This window comes from Rhipicephalus microplus, chromosome 6 (genome assembly GCF_043290135.1).
Source record: "Rhipicephalus microplus isolate Deutch F79 chromosome 6, USDA_Rmic, whole genome shotgun sequence".
NCBI classification, from domain to species: Eukaryota; Metazoa; Arthropoda; class Arachnida; order Ixodida; family Ixodidae; genus Rhipicephalus; species Rhipicephalus microplus.
Genome location: NC_134705.1, coordinates 130383907 through 130404138, shown reverse-complemented (window position 1 = coordinate 130404138; position 20232 = coordinate 130383907). Strand labels below are relative to the sequence as shown.

Below are 20232 nucleotides of genomic sequence, written 5' to 3'. Positions count from 1 at the left end.
GTTCTCGGTGCGACAACCGCTAGCTCTGCCTTTGCGCAAGCGAGCGGCGCGGGCAAAACGGCGGCGGAGTCCCCGAGCGGAGAAAAGGGTGAGTGCACCGACGAGTAAACCCTTTCCACGGGCCAGGCAAGCAGCGCGCCGCGAAGCGGGCGAGAGGGGGAGCGAAAGGGAAGCGAACCCATGACGCCGATGCGAGCGGAGGCAATGGCTGCAGTCCTGAGTGGGAACGATACTAGGCTCCCCTTTGGGAGAATGGGAATCGCTTTCAGCAGACAAGAGTTACTGAAGGCCCAGCAAGATGATCCGTTTTGTCGTGAGTTGAGCGACGGTCTCGGGGAGACGGAGCGCTGAGACGCTGCTGGTAGTGCGGCGGCGCAGAGGGAAAGGGAAACTGGTGTGCGTCGCTGGGTCCCCCGCGGATGCATACTTGCTGGACCATGATGGACTCCTGCTGAAATACATAGCCACCGACCCGTTTAAGGTGGTTGTGCCCAAAAGTCTGAGAGGTGCACTGTTGCGAGCCTTTCACGACGAGCCCATGGCCGGTCACCTGAGTGGCTCCAAAGTTTTTGCGAAACCGAGCAAGGTTGTGACTTGGCTTGGCATGAAGCATGACATTTTTCGCTATTGCCGTTCCTGCCACGCCTGTCAAGCGGTGAAATCAAGGGGTGGCAAGCCGCCCGGCTTGATGAAACCGATTTTTAGTGAGCGTCCGTGGTAAGTAGCCACCTGCGATCTAATGGGGCCGTTCCCCAGGAGTAAGCAGGGGTTTATACATCTGATGGTAGTCGTTGATCATTTTTCTAAATGGGTGGAGTTTTTTCCGCTGCGGAAAGTGACAGCGCGAGCGGTGCTAGAGAGGCTACAGGAAGTGTTTTGTCGGTTCGGCTTTCCGAAAAGATTGATCACGGACAACGCGTCGTATTTAACCGCTCGGGTGTTTGGTGATACGTGCCGTTCCCTAGCAATAGATCACTGTACCACTTCGCCCTACCATCCCCAGTCCGATTTGACGGAGCGAACCAATCGTACGCTCAAACCGATGTTGGTGGCCTTTGCTGAAACTCAAAAGGACTGGGCAGACCATTTGAGTGAACTCGCGTTTGCAATCCGAACCTCCGAGAGTCACTCAACTAGTTTCTCTCCCGCCTTCCTTAATTTCGGCAGAGAGCTGGCAAATCCGGAGACCACTGTCATGCAATGCCAGCTCGAGACGAGGAAGAACCGGCAGACTGTTCTGCTTACGCTTCAACACTTCGGGACAGGCTTTGTCGAGCTCTCAGTAGAGCAAGGCAGAGTTTGGCATTGGCCAGGGCCGAGCAAAAGGCCCAGTACGACCAAAAACGTCGCCATCTTTCATTTAAGGTAGGTGACCTCGTCCTGAAGCGCAACCACGCTCTTAGCGACGCGAGCAAGGGTTTCTCAGCTTCGCTCGCTCCAAAGTGGCTTGGTCCGTACCGAGTGGAGAAAGCTTGAACTCCACTCGCGTACTTGCTGAAAGACCCACTTTCCGAAAAACTCAGCCTTGCCCACATCGCAGACCTGAAAGCCTTTGCCTCGAGGTCTGACGAGCCTGTGCCAGCGCCCAGTGGCTCTTCGCGCAAGCAACGGTGCACACCCGGCACGGCGGACCGCATTCGGACAACGCACCGGTATAATCTGAGGAAGCGGTCACCTGAGTGATTTCCCGCCGGACGGCGGGCTTATTTCCGCAACTGAAGGCCCTCCTTTTTACTGTCTAGTCTCAGCTACCGTAATTACTCGAATCTAACGCGCACCTTTTGTCCAGTTAAGCGAGTTCATCAATCGCATGCGCGTTAGAATCAAGTATGAAAAAAAAAATCAATACGGTCGTTCTATTGCCATCGGCATTGCGAAATGACCGCCCCCTACGTGCGTCGGCATGGCGCATCGGCCATTTCTGCCTATGTGTTTCCCATGTGCGGCACTTCGTACGTGTGTTGAGGAATTCGTCATCTTGGTGTGCGTTAGCATCGACGGCATGAAAGGGCAGACTCCAAAAACTCGACGAGTGCACCACGGTGCCGCTTTTAAAAGAAAAGTCATCGCGTGTGCCGAAACGGACGTAAGTCGGGCTGCATCGCGGTCGTTCGGAGTTCCCGAAACGTGCGTGCGGGAATGGCGGAAACAAAAGCAGAAGATTGTCGACAGCAAAGCTTCATGCAAAGGCTTCAGTGGACCACAGCAAGGTCGGTTTCCCCAAATTAAAGAGCTGCTCGGCAAGTATGTGATTGAGCAGCGAGCGGCACAGCGGCCCGTGATGACAGAACCGCTCCAAGTGCAGGCTATGGCGTTAGCTTTAGAAAAAGGGCTAATGCGGAGCCAGTTTGAAGCGAGCAGGTGCTGGCTAACTAACTTTATGAAAAGGAAAGGCTTTTCCTTCCGAAGGAACGGGCATATGCGAAAAGTCTTGCGGAGGAGTACGATGAAAAGCTTTACAGTTTTCAGAGGTTCGTCCTAAACTTGCGGCACAACAACGGCCACCTGCTTGGGCAAATCGGGAATGCCGATCAGACTCCTCTTTACTTCGACATGCCTGGCACCACAACTGTCGAGAAGAAGGGGGCGAAGCAAGTTCGCGTGCTGACATCAGTCCACGGTAAAACTACGGTGACGGCAATGCTCTGTTACACGTCAGATGGGCACAAGCTTCGCCGTACCTCATATTTAAATGGAAGACGCTCCGGAAAGGAGTCGTTTTTTCGAGTGGTGTGATCGTGTGGGCCAGCGAGAAAAATGGGTGCGCGTTGCAATCGATGTCTTACTTTTTTTTTTTTTCGTCGTGGAAATCGGGTGCGCGTTACAATCGAGGGCGCGGTAGAATCGAGTAAGTACGGTAACTTCTTTACAGCCAGTGCTTGCAGGGAAGTCGTCTCCGCCCAGTTGCTGCTGCTGATTTTCATTTGAGTGTTCTTGTTTACTTGATGTTTTTTTCGTGTTTTTTTTTTCTCCTCGCTGGAGGAGGGGATCGTAAATTGGTGCTTTAGCGTGGGGAGAGGGACAAAGAACACTCTGCACCTTCCTTTGCGGGGCGCGTTTGGGGAGACCCAACCATCGGAGGTGTGTGTGCGTGTGTATGTGTGTGTGGCGACAACAACTTAAGAAGTCATCGACCCCTACACCACCTTGGACTCTGGAGGTGTCGGAGACCTGCGGTCGTTAGGCAGCCCGGTTGTGCCCTGCTACCGGCCATCGCTGATAAGCTCTGCTGGCCTTTCTATCACGGCTCTTGCACGAGGCCAGCTGTCGCAGATGCTGTGCACGACTCAACCGACGCCACAGGACGCCTCGCAGCCAGTGGGTTTGGCGACCATGATTCCAGCAGAAGGGCCGGCTGTCGCAGCGAGGTCCATCCGAACCTTCCCCGAGGCAGCGTTCGTCGGACTCGCAGGGCTGTCGACAACATCGACGAGACGAAGGTGAGCCCGTTCCTCGCATAAGGGCCTCAACCAGAACTCTCGCCTTGCACTCTCGCATCCACGCAGTCACCCAAGTCTAACATTACATGACGCTTCCCCTCCAAGCCGTGGACGCGCTCTTGCATGAGCATCATGAATTCCTGTTACCCCTCTTCCGCGGCGCCATTGTATTTCTCAAGTGTATTCTTGTGTTCTATTTTTTTCTTCAGCAGCGGTTGCAGAGCGAGGCTGAGGCTAGCTGTTGCCCATTGCATGATGTCTTTGCATGCATGGGCGACGACCGGCTGCCTTTGCAGACCGGTATATAGGGCGAATTAAGGAGAGGAGGATATGGGGATGTGAAGCGTGCCCGCGACCATTTCGCGGCCATTCCGCCGCACGGCCACACCCTTTTGCTTTTTCTGCTCTGGCAACAGCGCGTGGCAATAAATGGCACCACATGCCATCTATCGCCACGCGCCGCAATTTTTTATGTGGACCGTGCGTAAGTGTGTCACAGTTATGTGTGCTGACGTGGTCAAGAGCTGCACACACTGGGTGCCGATAGTTGCACCCGGCAGCTTATCGTTTTCGAAACCAAAAGTGACATTGGCCGTCGGTAACAACAAGCCTGTAATTAATTATCAGCCACATCCTGCAGAAAACAATGCATCGTACTATGACTAACAGGCCCCCAGTAACACACTGCAGTGGAAAAATGAGAGGCCAAAATTTTTGCATCAGTACCCCTTTATGCAATTGTAAAGAGCACTGGGAGGCTGTCATGTGCAGCTGGGCACCCAGGGTCCAAAACCAGATCCTTCCCTGCTGGGATAAATCACATCTTCCTCCTCCACCACGTTTTACCCCACTATTGATGGAAACTGAATTTATTGACACCTCTTCCACAGGTACTCTCCAAGGTTGTAAATCAAGATGGTGTCTCATCTGTCATCACTGCCTCAGCACAGATAGTTTTTCCGCCAGAGTTAATCTTTATGGCAAGCGTGGTGTTTGCTAACATGCTGATGTAGGACTTTGACATCAGCACATAATCCTACTAAAGACACACACTCTCCAGTCACCAAGCCAGGCAGACTGGACGTCAGTGATGCAATATCCAAGAAAAGAATGGGTGGACACGTTGAAATGTTTCTACATCATCGCCCCAGCCCTCATTTCACACTCACATAATAAGCTCAGGCGATCGCAGGCTCAAGTCTGGCCAAAATTAGCTCAAAATGTTTGGTGCTCAGCCTACGTGGGTGGGGTGAGAGCTGAGCACTCTGTATTTCACTGTCAATCCTTAAGGAGCTAAGGTACACGAAAGTTTTCCAAGAAGCAATGTGGGTGTGCACGTACTTTACAAATGCCCGAATTCGCACATGCTGAAACCTAAACAAAAATTTTTACCCAAAGCTTGGACACACTGGAACCTGCTACCACAGAAGCTACAGCTGTTGAAAATACACTGCGCTTTAGGAGATTTCTGCTTAACATGAGCAATTATGGTTTACTGCGTTGTGCAGTAACTATTTCTCGTGCTGCTCTACTTCAAACGTTGTGCTTTCTCACAAAGTGCAATTTTCTTCGCTAGATTATTTTTTCTTCGAGCCCTGCTTTCACTTTACAAGCAAGTTATTCATTTGTGTTCATTAATGCATTCTGCCTCACAATGCATACCCGTCCTCTGAGCAACGTGTTAACTCCAAGGGTTAACCCTGATACTAAATATGAAGGACTGCACAACACGCTGTGCACCCTCACCCTGGTCGGCACATACTGCCACAGCATGGTGTCCAGGTCCAGGTAGTGGACGTCCTGCGAGAAACGGTCTGCTTGCTCTTCAAAGCCACCAAACACGTACATCCGGTTGCCCATGACGCATGCCGAGTGGCCGTCCCGTGCTCCCGGCACGTGGCCACACACTTTTGGGCGGCTCCAGGTCAGGGTGTCTGCGTCCAACGAGGCGAATGAGCGTGCGAGCTGACTCCAGACATCATTTCAATTAGCAGCAGCTTCGTGGATACGGACAAAGCTTTAGTCACACAGAAGACACACCTGTGTCGTGGTTAAGTTAAATCCTTTGTTCACATCCTCAGTGCTGTTACCTATTGAAATATGCAGAAACAACTAGTCAGTGTTTTGACTAACTTTTCTTCTGTCAAAGTCAAGGCCCCAAAGTCATCACTGCAGATTGGGGGACTCTAGAAATGCTTGCTTGCCTTTGCAGCCTAAGCTTTACAACGAAAGTGAGCTACTCTTACATTATACAGTTGAATCAGGTAACGAATCAAACAACCATTTGTTGGAGTTCCCCACAAAGTATTGAAGGTGTTTGTTAGGTCGAATAGTTTAGCGTATTCAGCACAGCACGCAGTTCCCTCCATCTCTTGCGTTGACTAACCTGTGAAACGAAGAATGACCTCAAGTTTGTCAAGTCATTTATTACTCGTGCGCTGTCCACAGCACACATATTGGCTTCTGTTAGCAGGCTCCATTCGTACAGCTTGGGTGCCTAACCTAAGTGGAATACGTTACCCAAGGACATTGTGAAGCATCACAGGTTCTTGAGCTCCAGCATCATGTGAAAAAACCATGGTTAATTGCAGTTTTTAAATAGGCCCTTCAGTCAGTGTCGTTAATTGTGGCTTTTCTTCTAAGGAGATTGTTTAGTTTCATTAATATAATTTAGTAAATTCAGTGAATATGTAAATGAAATGTCAGTGCTGTATATTCAAAAAGCATAAATCGAATTTGTTTTAACACTGTACACTAAGACTCTACCGCACACAACGTAAATAAGGAACCTTAGCTCTCATTTTAAACAGCAATGTGGCATTTATTAGGATGTGGTAACGGTGCTGCAGTGGTTTCTATTCTGTAACCTCAACACTGCAATCACTCTCATACTAGTTTTGCACACTCACAGCAGATCACTGCAAACCCCAAGCCAATGTTCACTCTACACAGTGGATAGTATTGCTGAGTTGAAAGTCAGTGCTAACAAAACCTGATCACATGACTGCACTGCTAACTGACACTTGGTACACAAGCCTGAATGCACATTTTCCCCCTGCCATATCTTTAACCTCAAGTTTCACAAACACCTAATTAGGCTTGTGCAAACAGTGAAATTTAGGTTCAAAGCAAATTCAAAGCAAAAAAATAGTAATTTCAATTAGATAATTTCTAATCGAAGTCAAACAGTATATATATTGCATATTATTAAAAAAATGGACATACTTGTCATGACCTAACTAATGTGCACAATATTTTTTTTACGTTAAAGAAGGCTTGTGCATATGCCAATTTTTTTTTTGTTCACAGGAAGTTGAAACAACTTTGAATAGTAGCAGGATTTTACTTTTAATAGAATGCAAGTGATAACCTGGAAAATATGTCACCTTTTGAAACGTGCTATATCTGGAGCATATAGGCTGGTATAACAAGATTTTAAACCTAACAAAATGTATTGGCGTGAGAGTGATATCCTCATTCAACTTTAAAAAGAGGCTTCCCGGCAGTGCAAATTTCGCCTGGATACATGTTTTCACGGCTTAGCACAACTTTACTGGAGTAATACGTCTTTTACCGGGACGATACATATAAAATAATGTACACCCGGACAAGTGTTTTCACGGCTCAGCGCCGCTCCACTGCAGTGAAACCTTCATTAGAGGGTGTCACACGCCCCCAAGAAATGCACTGCCAAGGCTGTGGCGTCAGCTTTCGTACTCTAGTGCAACAGCCCAGAAAGGAGGAAATCCTCCTCTCCATAAAAAAGGCACATAATATGCGTCTATTTAAGCAATAGCATTAAAGAGCTCATGTCCAAAAAATACCCGCCGCCGGCGTCGGCCCCATCGGTTGTGAGCGAAAAATCATCTTTGCGTCTGTGACCGAAAAATCAAGTTACCGAGATAGCCGTGGGAGGCCGCTACTCGTCCACGCGTGCGATCACACTGAAAAAGTTGTGCATTCGAAGGAAAAAAAAAGTGCTCCAGATCGTGAGGCGCAGTAGTTCCCTTGCCCTGCCAACCCTCCCTGCTTAGCTTCCAGCGGTTTCGTCGGGACGAGAGAAGAGATAAGGCAATTGCAGCATGCGACAAACCTTTGTAACTCCCCTCGCACTGGACGAATTCTTAAAATTTTTGCGGCATTGAATTTGTGAGGCAATAAACTATTCTAGTAAATTAATTCCATGATTACTTGAAAAACTGTTTCAGGGCCCCTGTAACGCATTTCGTTCAACAGGTGTCACGACAAAAACGAGCCCATTCAGCGATAATAGTGCGCGCTGGTCCAATCTACTGTATGCATGTTTGTGTGCGTGTGTATGTAACAAAACATATGAATAAGTATGCACTTAGGAGTTGAGGGGTGCACTAGGGGCCGGATTTCGCTATGGCGTTCAACTCCTAAAGGCGAAGCTTAAATTTCCCCCTATTTTTGGTCCAATTCGAATAATTAAAATTTTCATTGATATAAATCCAATTTGGAGCTAATTGGAATACTGCATTTTTTGTTCGAATATTCGAACGAAAAATTTCAACATTCGCACAAGCCTACACTTAGCCCTTTTTTGAGAGTGTAAGACATACCCGCCGATCATACCAAACAGCCACAAAGCTGTCAACGGTGTGCATGTACGTCGTTAGATGTACGTCTACAATGCGCGCCTTTTTCGATTATTTTTCTTGCTTGGCATGTGCCACCACGTTTCATGAATATATGGAATGTTTTTTAATCCCAATGCCTATTCGTCTTTTTTCTTTTATGCTCTACTACAGCGTTGCAACGACTAGTTTCGGCTTCGACTTTCGGCCGGTTCCCGCTTAATGCACCCACAAAACTAATGGCTCTCTGGTTTAGAATCTTTCAAAAACTGACGATTGGTTACTCATGTTTCTTGCTCCCCGGCACAAAATCACACCTGTTTCCAAGCAGACGCTGCATTTCCAGTTTTAGAGACTCGCAAAAACCACTTCCCGCTTTGTTGGTCATAAGACGAATGATTATCATAAGTTCCAGACTTGTTTTCCCTTCAAATCACTAACAACTAAGCAACTTACTTAAGTACGATTGCTTGTGCAGTTTTCTTACACTATGGAAGTGTGCGTTGGTTTCTAGAATATAAAAGCGAGTCTATCAATGATTTATCCAAATCGCCACTCGTTTTGCAAATCAGAATATGATTCAGTAATGTCACTACTGTCATATGAGGTATAACTTGCAAGTTAAGATTCAGATGTTGACCAGCGAGCGACACAACAAAAGCGTGCGTGGCGAGACGATGCCAATTCGATAAAGAGTGGCTTTTCTCCCTCCGTGTTTTCACTTGACACTGCTTCGCAGACTTATTCTTGTATTTCTATGAACTGCACACGTTCAGTGCAACTCAATTTTTGCCAGTCCTATGTTTTTTTTTGTTTTTTTTCTAGAATTTACCTTGCTGCTACTCTTTAAAAAGCCATGTGTATGTAACAACACAAAATATTTGTTTTTATCCCTTTATCGTCACTCAGATAATTTCAGACCATTTTTTTTTAATATATTCATCTGGAAAAATTAACTCGGCAATAAAAAAACACATTTTTGGGATTATCTCACGAAAAAAGTTGACCCTCAAATAATACAGCCCTAATTAACATTAGCGCACTTCAGTATAGCAGTACTTCAGAGCTAAGCAGCAGTTCCACCTCACAAGCATATGCAAACTCAAATGCCCCAACGGTCACGCACTTTAGACTGACGGCATGAGTCAGACAAATGGCAACACCACAGTCGGAAAAATATTGGCAGGAGCGTGAGCAAAACTTTCCTTAGTCACAGAGACAATGCCCTGCTGTGCTTTGGTCAACTTCTAAAAGAGACACCAAAGAGGAAACTACTATTTTTGTGCTAGTAAACTACTCTTTCAAGATACTGAAATCACTGCCCTGACCACAAGCACTTGCTTAGTAAACGAGATAAAAAAAATGCAGGTGGCGATGCCACCCTTAAATTCCCACGCCATTCGCCCTGAGGTCCCAGATTTTGACAGCATCTACTAGGGCCTACAAAGTTCCTCATAGGCACGAATGATGTAGACTACCTTCTGAGGGGTTCAGATATTTAGCATATTGAGCTTCAGGACATTTCACTGACACAATGTCATCAAAGTACACTTTTAAATTTGCGATGGCAAGGGCAGAGCTTTCAGAGCAAAATTTAAAAATGAACATTGACCTCTATTTTCTCCTTCAACATATAATGGTGAAAGTGACATAGGGTTTTCACAGTATGATTTCTCTATTTAAACCAATTCCCCATTTCTCTTTAGAGTCCTCTTAAGTTCCACTCAACCACACAACAGCCAACAACTCACTGGTGTCAAATCGGTAGAGGGTGTTGCAGGCTCCGTCGTCGTTGCGACCGCCCCACAGGTAGGCGTAGTCTCCGTACCCCATGACAGTGTGGCCATACCTCTGGAAGGGCACGTCGTCGGGTTGCGACTGGGTCTGCACCAGGACCCATCGGAGGGACACTGCACGACCAGACAAGCCAAGTCAAAACAGAGATCTTTTGATGAAGCAGCGCACAGAAGAAAACACACGCACACACATAACGGAGGCAAACACAGAGCTTGTGTATGAGCCTTTTATTTCTGTGCGTTTTTTTTTTCTCTTTCAATAAGCTGCTTCATCAAACGATCATGGCTCGCCAAATCTAGCATCGTCGAGTGTCAGTACATATTAATCAAAAACATGAGTAACACTGCCAGTTGGGCGAAGGTAATCCCACTTTTATACAATATGAGGGCGTGTTTAAATAAGCCCAGCACGATGAATAGCCAACCACAAGGATTGAGAAGGCTCCTTCGAGACTTACTCGCCTTCAAGTCATAAAATGCATTCAAAAGATGTCACTTCATGTCTACAAGAGAAAGTGAAGAGAAACGCATAAAAGCGTTCTTTTCCCTCCTTTATGTTTAAATCTACAAAAAAAAAACAACGCATCTTACATTAACCCCCACAATAAGCACAGCTACACTTCGCTGTCAGCAGACGATTTTGCCAGCAGTTTCAGAAGCCTTCTACCAGGGCATCCCTTTGCTTGAATCGACGAGGTAACCTGCAACCTTTTCAACCTCGATGTCGTGTTCACAAAGTCATCTATTTTGGCGGTCTTTGTCACAAGTAGAATGATACTAAATCTGGCTGCTGTCCACGTAGCTTCCCATTTAGCTGTCTAAGGTGAGTGCTATGATCGGGCTTATTTGAGCCACGGTTATTTCGGGCAAAGACAACTAGCCGCCACCGGCTTGCTTATGTACTAGATGGCACAGGTGATGGGACAAGCAACCTATCTCTGTCCGTATATTTCTTGAGCCATTGTCTGATGTCCTTGCAGCGCTGTGTTATTTATCAATGCCAATTTCTGTGAATATGGGGATAGGACCTTGATCAATTAGGATTGTGATGAAGCGCAATGACATTTTACTGTGCCCGACTGAGCAATAAGTAGCACCTATATATATATATAGGTGTTGAATCGGTGGATCCATCGATTTAACACCCTCGATAGAGGAATAAATGAGAATCCTGGTACACTTGCAGCAATGAAAGCATTAGAAAACAATGACGGCAATAATGAAAATAGTAACTGAGTTCACGGCACTGCAGCTGCGAAGGGCACTGGACAACTCAAAACAATTCCAAGTGTAACTACTCTTCCTAAGTGCAGCTGTCGTCTGTTTTCTGTTTTATTTTACTACCCAATTAATTGTGCCATGCATGACATGTCCAACAGCAACCCTGTGCACAGCCGGGAGGCCCCCACTACACGCGTAATCCAGAAGCGGGCAAGGAATTCGCATTGCACCCGCTTACCAGCCTCTGCCACAATACGCGTCACCCCTCTTTTTACAACGAAATGTTGACGGGGCTCCGAGTAGTTAAAGGCTTAGAACTTCCTAAAAAAGCTCTTTTTTGCCCCACACCGAACTGCCAGTGCCAGGAGGCGCTGTCTGGTCGGGAAGAATGCGTTAGTGAAAGGAAGCATACACAGACCGCTGACATCAGAAAGGTGAAGGGAAGAAAGGGGAGAGAGATGAAGGGGGAAGTGGAAGGAAGAGTGGAAGGGGGGCACCCGAGGGGAGTCCACCTTGTATTCTTTTTTTCTTTTCTTTTTCTTCTTTTTCTGTCTTTTTCCTCTTTCCTTTCCCTCTGATTTGAGATTGTATAAAGCTAAGCACCAACAAACTGTACCTTTAATCCTGATGAAGGCCAGACTCTAGGCCGAAACGTCGAAATAAACCACGTTGTGACCGCTCACGGATGATCTACTGGACTATATATATATATATATATATATAGTCCAGTTTTACAGGACCAAGTGGTACTAACAGAATTTCATTTAGTATAAAAAAAATATCTTCATAAGTGTTTCACAGAATATAAGGTTTCAAGTATATAATTATGCACAGAGGTTTTTTTAAAAGGGCTGCTTGTCGGGCAAGTTGGTATGTAGTTATAAAAAAGCCGATAGAACGTCGAAAAAAGAAAAACAGAGAGGCACAGACGGTCAACGCAGACACCCCTTTGTGCTCCCTGTCTCTGCCTCTCAGTATTTTTCCTTTTTTCGTGTTCTATTGGGTTTCTTCAAGTTCTTTCAAAACCACAAGAAAGATGACGTGTTCAGCAGTGTGAAATTTCCCCGCCGGAGACTTCCGATTTCGACAAACTCATGACACGTGGGATCCACCCTCAACCGACAAGCACAAATTCCCTAGTCAAGACAAGAGTGACCGGAGAAACTCTTGCCTGTGTTCAGGACATGAACATCAATGGGCTTGCGGGTGTTGTAGTCCTCGCCGGTGCAGTAGCCGCCAAACGAGTAGACCTTGCCGTTGATGGCCACGGCCGCGTGGTTTACGCGGCGCGGACCTCCCTCCAGACGCACCGTCCACATCCTGCCGTGGCAGCCCGCACCTTCCTGGCTGGCCGCTGCGCCCTGGGTCAATCGAAAGCACCGTTGTGTGTCGGGCACACTGGGAATGCGTTTAGGCATTGACGCCCAGCAGAGGTCATGAAACACGTGCCAAACACTTGCGCGGCAAAGCGGCACGGCCACACCGCACAGTCATAAAGAACTCCACGGAATGCCTCGGAGGTGCAGGTGCACCGTCAGTGCCAAACCGCAAGCCTCCATTTCTGTTCCTTTCATTTGCACACATTCTGAGCAACATACTGCTCATCAAGGTAGCCTGCTTCACTGGTCTTTCTACACATGTAACCAACCAATATGACGTTTTCGACACTGCGCCGTTCAAATAGTCTTTTGGTTGTCATAAACTACTTTTTCCACTCACAGTTCTCATTTGGAATAACATGGCTTGTAGCCGAGCCAGTTGGTTCATTGCTTCAGAAAAATAGGCATGGCACAAGGAGGACGGGGAGGGGGGGTGAAGTGCAGACATGAACTGGCAAGCGTAAGTGCTGTATTCGTCTGTCTGCGTTTTTTCTTCTTTTTGCCGATCAGTGCATTTCTCAGTAAATAATTAATTAATGAGTAATTATAGATCTATTATTTGTGAAGTCAGTTTTGTTTTATCCTTGTATAAGAACAAGTGACTTTCGCACTTGAAATAAGAACATAGTTTGTTATCAATTGAATTAATTCCAAACAAATACTTTTGTTTTGGTGCAGCTCCCGCTGAATAAACTTCTCAAATGTAGAGTCTTCAGCGAAGTGGTCCTCTGCAGCAACACACAGCACAGAAGTTAAACTAGGCGTGGTTGTTGCCGTGCCATCATGTGCACATCACGTCTAGAGCTCGCTGAACTTACACATGGTGCGTGACGTGGCTCCATAAGTGAATGCTTCCATATTACTAGTGAACATGTGTGATGACTACTAAGAAGCAAATGGCGTGGGACAACTGCTGGACATCGCGGGATGTTGAAGTTTCGCAGTTGTCCTGCACCTTTCTCTGGAATCTTTGAGTGCATTCGCCAGTAGTATTGAAGCATTAACCTATAGAGCCACGTCGTGGACCACATGTTTCTTCAGGTAACTCGAGCAATGATGTAGGCATAATAACAGTCCTGGCGCGTGTTGACTTGGTCAGCTAAAGGCATTGAACAGCGTCCTCACAGGTGACGTGTACAATCATACATGTCACTGCTGAAGGGAATGTTAAACCAAAAAAATTAATGCTAGTCAAAGGAGAGAGTAAGAGAAAAGAAAGATCAACCATCATCAAGACAGTTTGAAAGTATTCTTAAGGCTGTAGGGAACATCTTGATTGGCTCGTACAAACAGATCTCACTAGTTTCCATTTATTTGTGGTGACACCAGAAGTCGCCAGACAATCAACAGCCCTAAAAAATAACAAAGTAAGATGTTAAACCATTTTAAGCTATTTCACGACGATCATAAATTTATTATGGCAATGAAAGTGAAAGAGGTTTTTTTTGAAAATTTTTTGCTAATGTTCTAACTCTGGTACGTCACAACTTTAACGTTTCCAGAGTACTTTTCCATGCCTGGTCATGATGATGCAATTATGGTTTCCAAAAATTGCCATGTTATGCGTCTGGCTCCATCAGAACCTAAGAAAATTCTATTTTAATCATAAAGAATTAACTATGACCTAGGAGATGCCTTAAAAGGAACACTAAAGAAGAAAAACATTTTTCACATAATAATAAGGTACAATTTCCCAATCCCAAAAACACCACTCTTACTGCAACACAACTCTTGGCAAGCAAGAAAACGTGCGAGAAAAAATGCGTGTGGAGACACCACCTTGAGATTCCTGCACCGAACACTGTGACGTCATAGACTTTGAAAGTGTCTTCTGGTTTCTAATCGATTAAAACGAAGTACAATGAGGGGGTCAAAAGTTCTCAGGCCATGCTCCCACAGGAATACGTGGGATAGTGGCCTGAGAACTTTTGACTACCCCTGTACATTGTCACCCGTGGGGGGTGCCTAGCACCTATCATACGAAGCTTCAAAAGTTTCGTTGAACCAATGTTGCAAAAATATGACGAATACATTTTGAAATGGCATCACGCACGGAGATTTCAGCTCAAAATTTCAAAATAGAACGTTAACCTTAATTTTTGCCACTAATTATGAACTTATGATAGTGGAAAGTTGAGACATTATGGTTCTCAAACAACCCATTGGTTCTCTTCAGTGTCTCTTTAAAATACATGAGGTCATGGCATGCTGGTGCAGCAACTTCAGAGCAGGCAATGTGACCATTGTTTTTTTTTTTTTTCATTTTCCCATCTTTTCCTGCCTTCCCAAGTGTGATAAGTGAAGTGCGCGTTTCGTGAAGTGCGTGAGTGCAACCAGTGTTCGGTTTAAAATGTGCGCGAGTGCACCGGCATAGGGGAGAAGACGACGACGACCGATGGTGTGGACGCGCGCTTTCGCGATGTATTCGGTGAGGAAGACGATGGGCAGACGAAGCGCGTGAAGTTCGGACCAATGAGAGCCCCCCACGCTGGTTTGGAAGAAGCCCGAACGAAGAACGGGGCAGAGGTGGCCGGGACGCGACGGAGGCAAGCAGGCTACCAGGGCGCGGGTGTGGCGGCCGAGTTCCTGAGGCAAGGCTGCTGCGGGCTCCCACCTGGTCGGGCACCCGAGCATCATCTATCGTCTGGCGTTGGCCAGGCCGCTCGTCGTCTGGCGATGGCCAGGCTGCTCGTCGTTTGGCGTTGGCCAGGCTTCTCACCATCTGGCTTTGGCCAGGCTCGTCCCGTTTCCAGGGCTACGTCCCAGCATCGGAGGATGAACGCTGAGAGGTCACTGACCTTGGTGCGCCCGGAGCTACCTTCAACCCGAGCAACGCTTGGACCTCTGATCTACCTTGTCTGCACCCCATCGCATCAACCCTCGCCATCTACAAGAGTGCCGCGACCGAACGGTGACAGTCGCTTTTGCTATTACGGAACTTACGCATCCTTAGCATTTCGCGGTCATTAGGTTAATTTCTCCTCGAATTTGTGTGCTTTGTTTGTTTTTCCTCTTATTTCTTTCTGTTTATCTAGTTTATTGAAAATATATTTAGTTGTTTTTCTTGTGTGCATAAACAGTCTAGTGTTCTCTTTACCGGTGTGGGTTTTCTCATCGGTTTGTATGCACAAGAACCTACACGAGAGCTTGTGGGTTGACTAGCCTCGTGACAATTGGCGTCCGCTACGACAGGACAGGATTGTTTATGCAATTAAGGTTTTTACAGAAGGAGAGAAAATGACGTCTGATTTAACGGCGTTAGCGATACGCATGGGGCTAGAGGGCGATGAGTTGAAGGCATGGCTTGATGAGCGTGAGGCACGAGCTCGCGAAGAAAGGGCAGCTGAGCGATAGGCAAGAAAGGAGAGGATGGAACAGGCGGAGTTGGAACGAAAACTTGAGGCCGAATGCCAGAAGACGATTCAACTGCGTCTTCAACTTGCTCAGGTGAAAGGGGCCAGGGGATCCGCGGCGTCGTACCATGGTCGACAGGTGCGAGAACCGTGTAACGTTAACCCGCACAATTTCATACCCGGATTTAATGAAAACCGGGATGACCTTGATGCTTATCTCAAGAGATTTGAGAATGTGGCCACCGGTCAGGAATGGCCTAAGGATAAGTGGGCCACGGCACTGAGTCTGTGTCTGAGCGGAGAAGCTCTCAAAGTATTTGGTCGCTTGTCTCCAGAAGAGGCACTTGACTACGAGAAAGCCAAGTTAGCATTACTGCAGCGTTTTCGTTTCACGGCGGAGGGCTACCGGGAGAAGTTCAGGCATCGCAGACCTCAAGATGGAGAAACAGGCAAGCAGTATGCAACCAGGTTGGCAAGTTTTTTCGACAGATGGGTGGAGATGTCCAAGACAGCAAAAGAATATTCGTCTGTTCGAGATCTCATAGTAGCTGAACAGTTTATCAATCAATGCCATAACCGCGTGGCGCTTTTCCTACGTGAGAAAAAATGTCGTAAGCTAGATGAAATGGCCGAGGCTGCGGACAATTTTTTAGAGGCCCAACGACAGTCAAATTTGTTGGTTTTTCGCGACAAAACGGAGAACGGCGCCGCAGGAAAATGCGGAAGTACAGCGGAGAAGTCTCCCACTCGATGTTTTGTCTGTGATAAAACAGGTCACAGGGCAGCAGAATGTCGTGCTCGGACAAGACCATACTGTGACTACTGTGGCAAAACGGGGCATGATATTAATGTATGTACCAGAAAGCAGAACGTCACGAAGAGGACTTCTTGTATCTTGTCGCCAGAGAAAAAGGCAGAAGTAGTGAATGATATACCTGCGGACAAGCAGGAGGAGAATATGACCAGTGCGGTAAATACGCAGCCAAAGTCAGAAAAACATCCGATGCCAGTGCTGCAGGGCATTATATTCGGCCAAGCTGCTTCCGTCCTACGGGATACAGGAAGCAATACAATGGTGGTTCGGCGTTCTTTGGTGCCAGATGAAGCACTGACAGGAACCACGACGGCCTTGTTCTTAGCAGACGGGAGCCGGATCACGGTACCAGAGGCGAAGGTGGAGATTTTTTCGCCATATTTTTCAGGCACGTGTATCGTGAAATGCATGTCCTCCCCGCTATATGACATCATCGTTGGCAATGTGCCAGGATCTCGTGCTGCTGATGACCCTGACAAGAAATGGAAAGAAAAACTGGCTGAAGGGAACTTCACTCCGAACGGCGTAGCCGAGACCTTGTATAAGAAGAAAGAAGACCATCGTTTAAAGGCATCACTTGGTAGTATGAAGAGCACAAGCGTCCGGCCGGATTCAGCTGCAGTTAGCGTCAGAAGTTTGAAGATGAACAGGAGGGAGCTCGAGAGGGCCCAAGCAGAAGACAAGACCCTGGAAGCTTGCAGGGACAAAGTAGGGCAGGTTTTTTATGGCAGAGGATCGACCCAGTATTCCGTTGTCATGGAGAAGTCATTGTTGTATCGAAATTACCGACTATCCTCTGGCAAATTGATACAGCAGGTCGTAGTTCCTCTCAAGCTGCGAAGTCAAGTGTTGAAGATGGCCCATGAGAGTTTGATGTCCGGGCATCAAGGAGTAACAAGAACGATTGATCGGGTGTTAGGTTCATTCTATTGGCCAGGGGTCCAGGAAGAGATTAAAAGATACGTGCGGTCCTGTGACACGTGCGAAAGAATGTATCCAAAGCACAAAGTAGAAAAGGCTCCTCTTGGGAAAATGCCCCTGATTGACACTCCTTTTGAGCGCGTGGCCGTGGACATTATTGGACCCTTAAAGCCGGTCTCAAATAGGGGCAACAGATACATACTGACCATGGTCGATTTCGCTACGCGCTATCCTGACGCCATTGCTTTGCCGGCGATTGACTCCGCGACTGTGACAGACGGGTTGGTCGAAATGTTTTCCCGCGTTGGATTTCCCTGCCAAATCCTGTGCGATCAGGCCTCGTGCTTCACGTCGGACCTGATGAGAGAAGTAAACGATCTGTTGGCAATCAAACATCTGAGTTCAACGCCCTATCATCCCATGTGCAATGGTTTGGTAGAGCGATTTAATGGGACTTTGAAACAAATGCTGCGCAAGCTATGCCAAGAGGATCCAAAATCATGGGATCGATTGCTTGCACCACTTCTATTTGCATATCGAGAAGTTCCTCAGGCCAGCATGGGGTTCTCTCCTTTCGAACTCATTTACGGGAGATACGTCCGAGGACCACTCAACTTGTTAAAGGAGCTGTGGACTGGAGAAAAGATCGAAGAGGAGGTGAAAACGACCTATGGATATGTCCTCGATCTCCGGGATCGTCTGGAAAGAACTCTAAAATTAGCCCATGAGAACCTGATACGAGCGAAAACGACTAAAAAATATCACTATGATCGGAAGAGCAAGAGCCGTCAGCTGAAAGTTGGAGACCGAGCTCTTATTTTGCTTCCTACAACAGCGAATAAGTTGTTGATGGAATGGAAAGGGCCGTTTCCGGTCATTGAGAAAAAGGGCGACTACGACTATTGGCTGGACTTGGGGCATGACGTCGAACTTTTCCATATTAACATGTTAAAACGATATGAAGACCGGCAACCAGACACAATTCCACAAACAGCATCTTTTGTGGTTATGAAAGAGGAGGAGACAGATACCCCTCTACCAGCTTGCACAGTTAAGCCGACTGTGGGTGTAGAAGCGATTCCGATCGGCAGTAGCTTAGAAGAAGACAAACGTACAGAACTTCGGAAAATTCTAACCACCTACCAAGATGTATTCTCTGAGATACCGGGAAAGACAAATCTGTTGGAATGCCGATTTCAATTGACGACCTCTGAACCGATCAACACACCGCAGTATCCTTTGACGTTGGCCATGAAGGAAGTAGTAGAACAAGAAGTTCAGGACATGTTAAGACTGGGTGTGATTGAGCGATCCCATTCACCCTACAATTCGTCCTTGGTACTTATTAAGAAGCCGGATAACACCTATCGCACATGTGTCGACTTCCGTCGCATCAACGAGATACTGGTTTCCGACGCTGAACCCATACCTAGGACTGACCTAATGTTTACAGAGGTGGGCACAAAGAGATACTTCTCAAAGTTTGATCTCACAAAGGGGTATTGGCAAGTCCCACTTGACCGGACATCGAGGCCAGTAACGGCATTCTCAACGCAATCCGGTCATTTCCAATTTATATACATGCCGTTTGGCATAAAGACAGCTTCTGCGGTGTTTACGCGTCTAATGAGAACACTTCTACAGGGCCTTGAAAATGTAGTCCACTACATCGATGACATTCTCATAGCCACGAACACCTGGGAAGAGCACATAGACACCTTGCAACGCTTGTTGCAGAAAGTACGGGAGTCTGGCTTAACCATCAAGCCTGAGAAGTGCGAAATTGCTGTGGAGTCGATAGTCTTCTTGGGACATCGTCTAGGAGGGGGGACTATTCAACCTGTGGAAACTACGGTTTTGAAGATAGCCAGTGCACCTCTACCTGACACCAAGAAGCAACACCGATCTTTTCTGGGACTAGCTGGGTATTACCGAGATTTAATACCTCGCTATGCGGAGAAAGCACAGCCTTTAACTCAGCTAACCAGAAAAATGGAGAAAAACAAGATTTGTTGGACTCCTGAAACAGAAGGAGCATTTCAAACGCTGAAGCAAGCCCTTGCTTCTGGGCCGATCGTGAAGGCACTAGACCCAAAACGTGTGTTCACACTCCGTACAGACGCATCCGACACATGCATCGGTGCAGTCCTCATGCAAGAACACGAGGGGCTGTTGCACCCAGTGTCGTATGCCAGCCGCCAGCTGTTGCCTCGGGAGCAGAATTACTCGACTATCGAACGAGAATGCTTAGAGCAAGTACGGGCGGTAGAAAAATTTCATATTTTTTTGTACGGAGTACAGTTTATCGTACAGACAGATCGTCAACCGCTACAATACTTAGCGAAGGCAAAACACCTGAACAGTAGGTTGCTAAGGTGGAGTCTAGTACTACAAGAGTACACTTTTCATATTCAACATATCAAAGGTTCTGAAAATGCAGGTGCCGACTTCATGAGCAGGTTACGGCCATAGATACGAATTCAGGTGTTGCTAAAGATGGGAGGCAAAGCATTTCAATCAACCATCGGAATATTGTTTACCATATGTGAATTTTTTATTTTTTTTCCTGTAAGTGTGCTCCTTTAGACTTGTTGTAGTGTTACCAGTGTGCATGTGTTCATGCGAACTCCAAGAACGTATCCTGTGTGGTGAAACACGCATCCGGCAGTTTTTTCCGTTGGAAAAAACTTTTCGAAAAAGGGGCATGTTG

General features: G+C 46.9%; 1 protein-coding gene across 7 annotated transcripts in view; it reads right to left on the bottom strand.

Moving 5' to 3' along the window:
• LOC119167371 (kelch domain-containing protein 3-like) overlaps positions 1-20232 on the bottom strand; it is a 134269-nt gene that overhangs the window by 53131 nt on the left and 60906 nt on the right. For all 7 annotated transcript variants that reach the window (XM_075866580.1, XM_075866586.1, XM_075866582.1 and 4 more), the window contains 3 exons: positions 12227-12416; positions 9790-9948; positions 5187-5374 (listed from right to left, as the gene is read on the bottom strand). In XM_075866580.1, the coding sequence (XP_075722695.1) occupies positions 5187-5374; positions 9790-9948; positions 12227-12416 (537 nt within the window). The remainder of the gene's footprint in view (positions 1-5186; positions 5375-9789; positions 9949-12226; positions 12417-20232) is intronic.